Raw genomic sequence first — 12,692 nt, 5'->3', positions numbered from 1 at the left:
CTTATTTTGAGTGATTCTGTGGTCTCAGCCTCGGCTACCGAGGCTCAGGTGAGCCTTGTGCTTTTAAGGCCCACGTCCGAGGTCGATGGGCCGAGCGGGCTCTTTTGTGCCTAAATTATTTTCTTTTTGTTTATTGAAACTCTCTTGGGCCTGTTCCTCAGCCAATCTCAGGTTCGATTTTATCTTGGCTTGATTTTATCTTTTGACCTTTTGCTGGTCTAAAATTACCTATAACATTAGTCCCTTACTTCCGTGTTGAGGCTCAATGGTTTGTCTTGCTTGTAGGGCAAGCTCTTGAGTTTTGGGTTAAGCGTATGACCATTTTGAGTGGCTTATTTTGATTGATTCTCGGGTGATCTTTAGATCATATTTTTATAGTGGACCCTAGATTTTCAGAGGATCAGTTTACTAACCTTTCTTTACATTTCTTAGAGCCAACCTTTATAGGCTAACCTATGGGATTGCATGAGTGTACACAATGTACATTTTTTTAATAACAATAATAAGTATAATAATAGTAGCTTTACTGGGGAGGATTATAAGTCATACCAATTTTTAAGAGGTGGAGTGTGCTATGCTTGTGGCTACCTCATGATGTTGTACATTTGTCAATCTCGGTTTGGTTGGAAACAAAGAGAAAGGAATTGAGGGTTATGTGGCATTAATCGAACGATCCAAGGAGTTTATAGTGATGCATGCCAAGCTCACGCCTTGGCAGGATTTTTTTAAAGCTTATTGACGGTAGATTCTCAGGTGCTTTCATTCCACGGATGGGGGAGGACTTTTCCTCCCTGATCGGCCAAAGTATAAGTCCCGGACATACTAATTTGATAACACGATATGGGTATTCTCATGTTGAATTGAATGCCCGACTGTCAAGTTCTTGGTACTTTGCATTGCTTTTTTTAGCACAATATCTCATCCTTTGAAACTTCAATTCTTGACTATTGTGTTACAATAACGTGCAATTCTATTTTTGCAACGATTGTTGCAATCGATGTTGAGAGTTGTGCTCTTAGTGGTCTAGGTCCCAATGGTTTGGAAAAGATTTGAGCACACTTTGCACGAAAATCCTCAGCTGGGTAAAAAATTGGTTATTATAGTCCTAGGTTATTATAACTAGGTTATAATAATTTGTGTTTGAAGTGTAAATTATTTTAACTTGAGTATAATAGTATGTATTTGAGGTATAAACCATTTTAGTTTGAAAGAAAAATAATAAACACGGTAGCAAAGAATAAGAAAATGATGAATGTAAATAGTAAAAATTGTAGCAAATGGGGGTTTTGAAATAGTACTGACGATAACTAATTGAGGAATACAAAATAGTATGTACTATAGTAAGAGATAGTTATTATAGTCTTAAGATAGTCCTTGTCTTAAACACACCCTGAAAGTTTTCAAGTTTTGTAAATTAGGGTCCAATTTTGACCCATTTATATAGAAACCCCTAAAAGTAAGAACTGGGCTTGACATAGTTCTCAGCATGGACATAATTGGGCCTGAACATGGGCTCGGGAGTTGGGTCCACATTAAAGAGATGAGAGCCCAGCCCAGCCCAGCCCATTTAATCGATCATCATCAGAATCACAACGACAATTTTATTTCTTTCTTCTGTATCGACTCAGGAGGCGAGAGTAAAGGAAAGCTGGAAGCTTTATTCTGAATCTGCCTGAAGAAACCCTAAAAGACGGAACGAGAAGAAGAAGAGGAACACAAAGTGAGAGATAGCTTCAATTTGTCCGATCGGATCGAAATCAGTCCACCAACACCACTGTATGTCCTTCGAGTTTCCCCCCTCTTTACTATTTTCAATGTTGTTGAAGACTTCGTATGTTTTGTGTCTGGTTATGTGTCCTTCCTCCGATAGATATGCATGGAAATAACGTCGTTTTGTTCATATTTCTTGGATGTTTTTTTTTGTTGTGATTTTTTCTTCTTTTTCTGCTTCTTTTGCCGTTTACCACGTTGGTCTCTTGAAACCTTATGTTCAATGCGTTGGTGTGGTTTGGGATTGAGTATGTGGCAACTGAGTTGTATTGTTGCTGCATGAACTATGGTTTCTAATGTCAAGGTCCACTTTTTTGTTAAGGGAATCGGAAGATTGATGTTTCTGAATTCTGGGAAGGATTATATTTATGAGGATTCCAATTTAGATACGAGGCCAAGGTTTATTCATGGGACTTGTTAAGTGTTGGTTCGTCATGGCATAACTATGTCTGTTTGGTGCGTATATTACAGGAAAGGTTTACAAACATTGTGCTCCTCAATCTTTTGATCGAACATCCAGAGCTTTGCAGGGTGTATTCGTGACTCGTTTTTCCTGCGATAATGGATCCTGGGCGCTATGGTCTTCAACAAGGATGGGATAATAACAGCGTAATTGTGGTTTCCTCCTTAATAATCACCTCTATGGATGATAATTCCAGAAATTATTAGGGCTATGTGAATGTCCATTTCTTTTCCGGCATCTCATCTTTAAAGAAAAAAATGAGAGAAAGACATGGGGCATTGAGGATGTGGACTGGATTTGCCTAACCTCGTAAGATCATTGACTATTTGTGCTGACATAGCTTATTCTCTTGAATCCACAGGCTTTGGAGGGTTATGGTAATGTTCATGAGCCAAACTTCCGGTGAGTACCAACCCTTGAACATCATTGCAAAGAACATTTTAACATTTTTGCAAAAAATTGTATGTTATAATATCTTAATTGCATGATATATGTCAAATGCTTTGTTAAATGATATTATTTATTTATTTATTTTTAATACTGCTATTCCTAGGATCCTGATCATATTAGGTTGTTTGTCAAAGTTCAGCTCGTATCATGTTATATATGTTTCTTCCATCCCATTTCTCTATCACTTTTGCAGAGTTGGCGGAGCATATGATGAGCGAAGGTTTTTAGATGAACGATACACAAGAGATAACAGTTACCCAAGAGATGCTTTTCACCCTGATAATAGGGAAGACTATCCACCACCAGCACCTTCAGCCTCTGGCATTTGGTCTCAATCAAGGAGGAGAAGTTATGAAGATGAATACCCTATTGACAGGGGATCAAGACGATATGAAAAACCATATAATGAGTCATACCATGATCTGGATGCTTTTAATGAACATGAATTTGATACATATCAGGATTTTGATAGGTTTCGTGATGATTATCGTAGTCTCAGTAATGTCCGTGATCATGGAATTGACAGGCTAGATCGGTTTGGGAGTCGTGAGCGTGATGATTATGCATATGATGATTATGACTACAAGTCTAACGTGGTGCATCAAAAGAGAGATGATAGTTATGAGAGGGATTATGACTATGGCCGGTATCGTTATGATTCTGATTATGATAGAGGTAGTAGAAGAGAGGGTACTTGGAGAAGGCGGGGGTCACGTGATCGTGAGCGTGACAAGAGAGGTTCAAGTTGGGATAGGGATCCAAGTCCACACAGAAGGCATGATAGGTCTAAGTCTCGTGGGCGTGATGATCGTTCTAGATCAAGGTCTCCTCGAGGTCGAAGCCATGGACGAAATTATCGAGAAGATAGTTATGAAGAAAATCGACATGAAAGGTCCGAGAGGCGAAGGGATCGGGAAGATAAAAGAGAGCGCGAACATTATTCTGTGGTATTTTTTTCTTAGTCACAGTTTGTTTTTCTACCCATTATTTCTGAGAGAATAAAACTGAGTGATATTTAACATATTGATGCAGGCTCCATCTGCCACTGTAGTTGTGAAGGGTCTTTCTCAAAAGACAACCGAAGAAGATCTCTACCAAATCCTTGTAATATAAGCTGGATAGTTTATTTGAAGTGCTTGTGTCTCACGTTCTAGATATGAACTTTATAAGATTTTTATTATGTGCTTCCATCATAGGCTGAATGGGGACCCCTTCGTCACGTGCGTGTGATCAAAGAGCGCAATTCTGGCATTTCACGGGGTTTTGCATTTATTGATTTTCCTTCAGTGGTACCTATAATTTTTCAGACTCCGTGTTGGTTAATTATATTATATTTTCTAGGTGGACATGTATGATTGTTCTTATTGATGAAATAGGGTGCAGCACAAACAATGATGGACAAGATTGGTGATGATGGTCTAGTTGTAGATGGCAGGAAGCTTTTCTTTGAGTACAGGTTCATCCTTTTTTCCTCATAATTAAGATATACTGCTCAATTTGATAAGACTAGCATTTCTCTAATTGTGCATAGGTTTCTTTTATGTTTTTATTTTGTACTTCCCTAAAGTTTGACAATAGCTGGGATAATGAGAATGTCTTTCTTGAATTTTGTTTAGTCCTAATAACTTTTTTGTGGAATATATGCTAGGGCAGGTCCTTGATTTTTTTTTCTTCTGCAAGCTTATTTTGCTTTTTCATCTATGATGTATTGCAGTAGTAAGCCAACAGGGGGTGCAGGAGGATCTTTTGCTGCAGAAAATACTACGAGATCAGGTCATTTTAGCAAGAACGTGACAATGCCATCAGATTGGATGTGCACAATCTGCGGCTGTGTAAATTTTGCACGACGAACATCTTGTTTCCAGGTTTTGCCAACGTTTTCTTCTATAATTTTCTACTTTTGAAATTGGAGATTGTAGTTGTATTTGTAGAGATCCTCTATGTTTCTGGTGCATGGATTGTGGACTTTGCTGGAAAGGAACAATTGGATCTTTAGAGGGGTTGGAATTTATGGAGATGCGCTTTGAGAGTTGGTTAGATTTAAGTCTTTTTATGGGCGTCCGTTAATTGAGCTTTTTGTAATTACCGATTTGATTCCATCCTTTTTGATTGGGCTACTTTCTTGGTAATTTTTTGTGCTCCTTTCGGTGGGCTTGTTTGTTGTATGCCTTGTACATTCTTTCATATTTTTCAAAGTAAGCTCGGTTTCTGACCAAAGAAAAAAAACTGTAATCATTTTTAAAAAAGTGGATACAACACCTCAAGAGAATGTGTAATGCCTCTTTATTACAATTCTTTTGTTTCACTAATTGTTTTTCCTTGGAAAATTTGGTCTCTTAAACCATAGTGCTCCCAGTATACAAGGCTTTGACTGTGTTGCTCTGTATTTTGGCTTTGAGTTTGGACCATAGCTTGGTTTAAAGACAGTTTAGGATTTACATTGGCCAAGTTGTTGATTGTATATTCTTGAGCTCTATAAATTACATTTGCGAAGTGTAGGCTATTCTTTTCTGAAAGTAAATGTTAAGTTTTCTTGTTGTCAATATAGTCAAATAATGGTAATTTAGTTTTTGGTGGTTCATACCTTATATTTCTTGGTTTTCTGCTTTCTTGTGTTTCTGACACGTTTAATTTGTCCTTGTGACTGTGAATAATAAGAATCCTTTTCTTGTAGTTGGCTAAATGAAAGGTTTTATATAGGGCAGTTGTGCGATAGGTATTTATTTATGTGAAGTGGTTGGCTAAAATTAGAAGCTTTAAATTTGTAACTATGGGTAATTGCGCATCACATTCATTGGAGGACATGGTTAATATTTAAAAACCATCTTTGTTTTATGCAGTGTAATGAACCTCGAACGGATGATGCTCCTCCGGCAGATATTAACATGTCTAATCAATCATCTTTAGGAAAGAAAGGACAAGAGGCAGGTTAGTGTATATTCTGGCATAAAGTCGTCTCTTTTATTCCCATGTGATGACGTTAACTGAATTCATTTTAACCAGGTCCAACTCATGTTTTGGTTGTTCGCGGATTGGATGAAAATGCGGATGAGGAAATGCTTCGCTATGAGTTCTCTAAACATGCTCCAATTAAGGTGCATTAATTTAAAATTTTGATTTTTTTTAATATTATTATTATTTTTAATAAATAATCACCTAACTGGGGTTGTACAAATTTTCAACTCAAACAACTGAATTGGACCCGGAATTTCTCTTGATCCAATCCAATCAATAAACACACTTAACATCACTGTATATTATTGACTGTAATCATGCAATAAAATTGCATTTGGAATAATGTAATGAAACCTTTGAGAAGATGACCTTTCATTGTCTTTTCCATCCTTAATCATCCTAAACATCTCTTAATCTGATCCTACCTACGATCACCTAACTTTGCTGACATTATGTTTTTATTATCTAGAGTAATGCAATAAAATTTTATTAGGAACCGTGTTAACCCATGGAAAGTAGCATTTCATTGTCTCTTGAGCTTTCTATCCTTTATCACGTTTTTGTTGGAGAGTTCAATTCTTGTAGGATCTGACTTTTACAATCTCCCATGTTCTCATTCAAAGGGGCAGTTCCCTCTTGTATTTATTACAAGTAGTTATCCTTTATCTTGATGGTAGGAAGGGAACCATATACTGTGGTTTCCTGGATAGACAAAAGTCTTTTCTTGCAAGTCTATCTAGTGTTTGTGTATCTTTATTTGGTCTTGTCTTCTTCCTTCTTCTCCCTCTCTCACATGCCTTTTCCCTCTCTCTCTCTCTCTCTCTCTCTTGTTAAGCTTAGAGATTCCCTCAGAGATTTTCTCAAAAAGAGAGGATAAAAAACACTTCTCTTGACTCATGGGAAGGATTAACAGCTTGGGATTTTCTCAGAGTTTCACATTCATTCTTGGCTTGAACTCAAACTGGCATCTTATGTAGGTGTGGCGAAGATATAAGTATCTTTTGTGGTTATGCTCTTTTGCTTCAAAGGGGTTCATGTAGTAGATTTTGTCATCTCCTTTTGAATCTGAGCATATGAATGTATTCATTTTGGATCCTCTTTTTTGGAGAGAAGTTTTGTGTTTTGGCAAGTATGCTTTCCCGTTGGGTTGTGGTCTATTTGGTTGGAAAGCAGTAGAACATTCTTGGGTTACAACTTAGGAGTGTGAAGGTTGATGCATTTTATAGCTTGCTTTGGGCAAGTGGAAAAGTTTTCTGATATCCTCTCAGTAAGGGGAGCTCTTCTCCCTCTCTTTTGTATATTTATTACAGTTTATCAACATAATGTCTCTTTCAAAATTAAACTGTTATATTTACTAACGTTTTTTTGTTTGGCCCTTTTATGCAAGCTGCTTTATGTACTTCCATTTTTGTTAATGATGAGTTTGCTTTTCATAATTATAAGAACATTAATTCGATACTCTTTCGGGTTTCGAGCATGTGGTACTTTTTTTGAGAGTCCACACGTTCTGTTTTAGATGTGCTTCCTTATTCTTACTTGTGAGTGAATGGGCATCATTCGTAATTTTTTTGGAGAGGAAAAGTAGGGCTCTGTGCTTCTGCACTAAATTGGTTTGTTGCTAGGGTATTTCTCATTTTGGTCTGTTGGTAATAGTAGTCCCTTTGGCTTTGGGCCTCAGTAATTTGTGCAAGTTTTATGAGGTCTTGAGAACATATATACTTTCCATTCTAACTATTTTGTTTGGAAAAAATATTTGCAGGATCTTCGTTTGGTCCGAGACAAATTCACTCATGTTTCTAGAGGTTTTGCATTTGTTCATTTCCATTCGGTAAGTTTGCCTTTCCTCATTGGATATGTGGTGCGAATTTTCCTTTTTTGGTTTTCTATGAAATGGATGGCACCAGCTGATGATCCAACTTCTTTTGTATGCTTTTGTGACAAATACGCATCATTCTGGTCAAAGTTATATTTGCAATTGCATGTTTATTTATTTAAATGAAGAATCAATCATTCACACAAAAAGAACATATTGGGCCACAAAATGGCAAACCAACAGAAGGAGCCATACCTAAACCAGAACTAACTATGCAAGGTTTCCATTCGATCGATTTATTTCTGCAAATGGTGTTTTTGCTGTCTACTGTACTTGAAAACTGGGGAGTATTTATTAAGTACGAAATTATTAATGTCATAACCAACTAAGTAGTGCTTTACAGTGTGTTTTTATCACCTGTTTTCTGATTATATAGCCATAGGATAAGTGGAAGTGGGCCTCTGTACTTAGTTTAGTGGAGTCTCTCTCTCTCTCTCACACACACACCACGTGTATGTGTGTTATCATTATTTTTGCTTTCTTAACGTTAGAAAAAAACATTTTAGCATTCATAAGACAGACAGAAGAGCTGTATTTCCTGTAGGTGGAGGATGCTACCAAAGCTCTTGATGCCACAAATGGCACAACCCTCGAAAAGAATGGCCAAATCTTGCGAGTAGCATATGCTAAGAGCATTCTTGGTCCAGGATCAGGACCGTCTGGATCTTCGCAGTCGAGCAGCCTTGCAGCTGCTGCAATTGAAGCTGCAACATTTGCTCAGCAGGTACTTTGAATTTTATTTTCCTCGAATTCACTTGCACTTGCAGGAACAATGTACTGTAATTTTCTCTGCTTCTTTTATACCTTCTTTTAGGTGTAACTTCTGTTGAACTGAACCTTATCTATCTTTTTTCTGAAAACGAGGGATTAATAATTACACATGCATTTAAGTAGGTATACACCCAAAAAAAAAAAAGGTAGGTACACACCCATGCAGATATGCATAATTCAGAACTAAATATTGTTTATATTGGTCTTGATGCTATAAACAGATGGCACTGCTCTAAATTTGGATCTAAATATTTTTTATATTGTATTAATGGCTGTCGGGCTGATGGGGGGGGGGGGATGCTGAAGGTATATCTTTTCTTTCTTCTATTTTAGATGATGTCTGACATCTTTATTTCTAATTGATTTCTTCTGTAAGCATCCTACTCTATCCTAACAACTTTGTACTTCCTGCGGGTATTTTGTGCATAACTAGTCTCTTGTGTTTTCTAGTATGATGCTGTGGGATGGGCACCAAAGGAATACAACCCAGACGACAGACAATCCAATGGTGGCCAGGAACAAGGAGGTAAGGGGGTGGAAATTCAAAGTCATGGTTCTGCTCCACAATCCGGCTTTGTGTGGGATGAAGCATCAGGTTACTATTATGATGCTGCTTCTGGGTTCTACTACGATGGAAATACAGGTATCTCTGGGTGAATCTTTTCCATATGCCAAGGCAACCAGTTGGAGTCTTTTGTCTTAAATATTTTTGCTTTTATTTACTTGCTTACTAATTTTTGTCTTTAATCTTCTTGGCCTTTGGGTGAAACTTAAACATCCCCTTGGATCTATCGTTTTTATTGGTTGATGAAAGTCTTGTTGGGAAAAAAATCCTTGTTTCCCATAAAAAGAGACACTGGGATGGTAGGACTTCAATTTGTTAGGATCAAGTTCAGTCTAGAATGCTTGTGTGATGAGTGAATTTGGCCTGATGTTTTCAAGCTTTTGGGTTTGAAAAGAGAGGTTGTGGATTTTAAGTTTGACTCTGCCCCTAGTAGGAAATTTCTTGGAAACAAGGATCAAGTTCCAGTATTTTTTCCAAAGGTTCTTTTGGGGAAGAAAAATGAAAAGCAAATGATTAAATTGGCTTTAAGAATACATTATCACATAGAGTTCTCAACCAACATGATTATTAATATAGGCACACAAATGCCCAAATTGAACCATAAGATGTTTGAAACTTGCAACAAACTTAAGTTGGTACTGAGGTGTGCAAACTCAATAATAAAATATTTAAACTAAGCTTAAAGCATCTAACATGATCAGAAGAACCTGTCTGATAAAAGTAGTATTGTCTATCCCACAAGATTTCTTTATAAGCCACAAATTTTAAGAAAAATGTGAACTTTATCAACGGAGGGGTTTTTTTGCGCTCCATTTTTAATGATCTATAACATATTATTAATTCTGTTTCAAAACTTGTTTCTCTCATTTATTACACAGGTCTGTATTACGATGGTAACAGAGGACTTTGGTATACATATGACCATCAAAAGCAGCAATACATCCCCTGCACTGATCAGAATGAGAGCTCTGCTTCTGGAAAAGAGAGCGAGTTCCCCAAGACAGCAGAAGGGTCAAGTAATAAAAAAGTAGTGATTTCTGCACCAGCAGCTACCATTACATCAGTTGAGAAGGCTGCTTCCTTGCCAGATGCCGTTCAGGCTGCGGCAACAGCTGCAATAGCTGCAGAGAAGAGGGAGAAAGAAAGGGCCAAAGAGATAAAGCTTGCGTCAAAAAGTAGTATATTGGCTAATAAAAAGAAGATGAATACTGTTTTGACAATGTGGAAGCAACGAAGTCATGAAGGACAGGCAACCCGTGTGGCACTTGATGACAACCAAAGTTTAGCATCAACTGAAGACAAATCTTTCCCTGTTGGACAATCCATGAAGAGTAAGCTAAAAGCTGATGTCCAAACTTCCAGGGAAAGCACTTCATTCAACCTGGGAGCTGCTTCAACTGCTGCTCCTGAATCTCAGGTTAAGCCAAGACCTGTGAGTAACAGCTCCGGGGGGACACTGATGGGTGTTATCAGAGGTTCTGGGAGGGGTATTGTCAAATCAGATAGTTTCTATTCAACATCCTCCAGTGTGGTCTCTTCTTCAACTGTAATAGATGGTGCTCTCAATTCAACTCCATCGATGACTGCTGATACTCCAACTCCCTCTACTACAAGTTCGTTCAGAACAGATGCTTCTGCTTTGGGTTCTTACACACCTCCTGTAACTTCTGCAAGTGGGAAGAGAAGGTTTTCTGAAATGCCACAATCTTCTGCTTCTGCAAATAGGGAGCAGCCACAGACCACCTACAGAGATCGTGCAGCTGAAAGGAGGAGTTTATATGGCTCGTCAACATTCATTGGTGATGATCGGTCCAACCTCGAGTTTGGGGATTTGAGTAAGTCCTGTTTGACTTGTGTTTGTCTTGGATGCCATTCTGTCATTTTAGCTTCTATATTTTGTTTAGACATTCATCTTATGGTTAAAAATGATACAATATTTCCTTGAAACCAAAATTATATTTGGAATCATTGCACTTGATACTTTCAGATTCATTTTCTTCATGATTAGCGCTGGGATCTGTCAGATTGTTGTTTGATGACTGAGTTTGTTATCTGGGTTGATGAGCCGATGCTTTATTCAGAATTTTCATATTGACATGTGAGATCTCCTCTTTGTTTATCATATGTGAATTTTCAAGATCGAGATATTTCAGTCAAAAAGGGTTCTCTGGATGCAATGCCTTTTCCTCCTGGCGTTGGTGGAGGACGAGTAAGTGGGGATGCAAATCTCAACACTTTTGAAGTGATCACAGCAGATAAAGCAATTGATGAGAATAACGTGGGCAACAGGATGCTCCGTAACATGGGCTGGCATGAAGGCTCGGTAATTTTTCCTTCGTTCTTAAATCTTTTATTTTGTACGCCTTCGAGAAACCTAATAATTTTCCTTTTGTATTGAGGTTCCCGAATATAGATTATCAGTAGAATGGATAAGTTTGGATATTTTGGCATTTGTGCCTTCTTTTTGTCTTGCATGATGGTGTTAGAATTCATCCATATATATCTACAATGATAATATATTGTCCACGTTGAGTATAAGCTTCATTACTTTGCTTTTTAGTTTCACCCGAAAGGCATCATCTTTCCATCGTGCATCTTCTATTCTCTTCCAAAATGAAAATGATTGGTTCCAATTGTCATGGAATAGTTGCCAAATTCTACCTTTTTGGTATATGATTAAAAAAGGAAGTGTGAAATTGTACGTTACAAGTTGTTTAGTTCAATATGCGTGTTAACCATTACACATCAATTAATAATTATCCCTAGAGATCACATCTTTTCTTCAACTTTTCACTTTTGTGCTGACTGCTGATGGGGATTTAGATCCCTGCAGTCGGGTTTTCGGCTTATTCATTGTATCTTTATGTAGGCACTCGATGAAACTGGCAATTGAATGTTGGCACCATCACCATTCTGATGTTAGGATTGTTTTCTTTTTCCTTTTTTTTTTTTTTTTTCTTTTCCTGGTAATATTTTGCATCCAGGGTCTAGGTAAGGATGGAAGTGGAATGACGGAGCCAGTCCAGGCACAAGCCATGGATAGCAGGGCGGGACTTGGGAGTCAGCAGAAGAAGATGGATCCAAGCCTCGAAATACAAGCCGGTGATAGTTATAGAACGCTCATTCATAAGAAAGCTCTTGCTCGGTTTCGGGAGATGTCTTAAATTGGTTATGTGTAAGTCAAGTGGTAGGCAACTCAAACTCAAACAAATGTACAAAAACTTGTTTGAAATTGATCTCTTACCAATGTGTTAGGGTACAGAAACAAGTTTTTGTTTCTGCAGCATTTGTTGGATATGTATCAGCCCATTCATTTTGGAATTAGCTCTCATCTAATGCAAACTACTATTTATTTTCACGTCTTTTGCTGCTAATTTGAGTGAACATTATTGTTTAAGGAGCTCTACATACAAAATTCCCAAGGAATCATCCTTCTTATTTATTTATTTATTTTTTTCAAAGGTATTAGATTAAATACGTAGATAGGGAATCGAATCTTTGACCTCAAAGTTGATAGTACAAGCACTATGTAGAGTTGCTGTCTCGTTAACCATTATTGGCATTGAGTGGTATATTCATGTGTATTTGGATTAACTTTTGATTTTTGTTTTTTTCATACAAAATCAGCTTTTCTATAAATATCTTCTAAAAAATCAATAATTTAAATTGTGTATTATATATTATAGCTAATAACAGCTTATTAATAGAATCAATCTTTTTTCTTTAGAAAAGTGCATTCTAAAAATCTTTGATTAATTGAAAAGTCATTTTTGGATGATCCATTTGTCAAGAGTTAAACACTCTTCTTTCATTGAAGTATCTTGTTCATGGGTATTTATTAGTCA

The 12,692-nt window shown here is 37.2% G+C and overlaps 1 protein-coding gene across 3 annotated transcripts; it reads left to right on the top strand.

Annotated features, from left to right (window-relative positions):
* Window positions 1-1,594: 1,594 nt before the first annotated feature.
* Window positions 1,595-12,205, top strand: SUA (suppressor of abi3-5). Of its 3 annotated transcripts, none has more exons than XM_090308480.1 (16): window positions 1,595-1,776; window positions 2,242-2,379; window positions 2,595-2,635; window positions 2,877-3,630; window positions 3,716-3,787; window positions 3,880-3,972; window positions 4,060-4,139; window positions 4,398-4,548; window positions 5,524-5,611; window positions 5,687-5,778; window positions 7,398-7,466; window positions 8,056-8,235; window positions 8,733-8,925; window positions 9,726-10,682; window positions 10,986-11,170; window positions 11,832-12,205. In XM_090308480.1, the coding sequence occupies exons 2-16, from the start codon at window positions 2,332-2,334 to the stop codon at window positions 12,009-12,011; spliced, it is 3,183 nt and encodes a 1,060-aa protein (XP_090164606.1). In that variant the 5' UTR covers window positions 1,595-1,776; window positions 2,242-2,331; the 3' UTR covers window positions 12,012-12,205. The 3 variants fall into 3 exon arrangements, 2 of the variants coding, with proteins under 2 accessions (XP_090164606.1, XP_090164607.1); XR_016525336.1 differs by having other exon boundaries at window positions 1,598-1,776; window positions 10,835-11,170; XM_090308481.1 differs by having other exon boundaries at window positions 1,604-1,776; window positions 2,093-2,379.
* The last annotated feature ends 487 nt before the right edge of the window (window positions 12,206-12,692 follow it).

Source organism: Benincasa hispida, chromosome 12 (genome assembly GCF_027475165.1).
Source record: "Benincasa hispida cultivar pf3 chromosome 12, pf3_genome.v1.1, whole genome shotgun sequence".
NCBI lineage: Eukaryota > Viridiplantae > Streptophyta > Magnoliopsida > Cucurbitales > Cucurbitaceae > Benincasa > Benincasa hispida.
Note: the sequence above shows the minus strand (reverse complement) of the source record. Positions and strands in the feature narration are given on the sequence as shown.

Excerpts from the sequence above, each read along its gene's own strand:
- SUA (XM_090308480.1), top strand. The coding sequence starts at position 2,332 with ATGGATCCTGGGCGCTATGGTCTTCAACAAGGATGGGATAATAACAGC. Across the intron at positions 4,549-5,523 it reads GACGAACATCTTGTTTCCAG|TGTAATGAACCTCGAACGGA; the intron begins GTTTTGCCAACG and ends TGTTTTATGCAG. Across the intron at positions 8,926-9,725 it reads CTACTACGATGGAAATACAG|GTCTGTATTACGATGGTAAC; the intron begins GTATCTCTGGGT and ends TTTATTACACAG.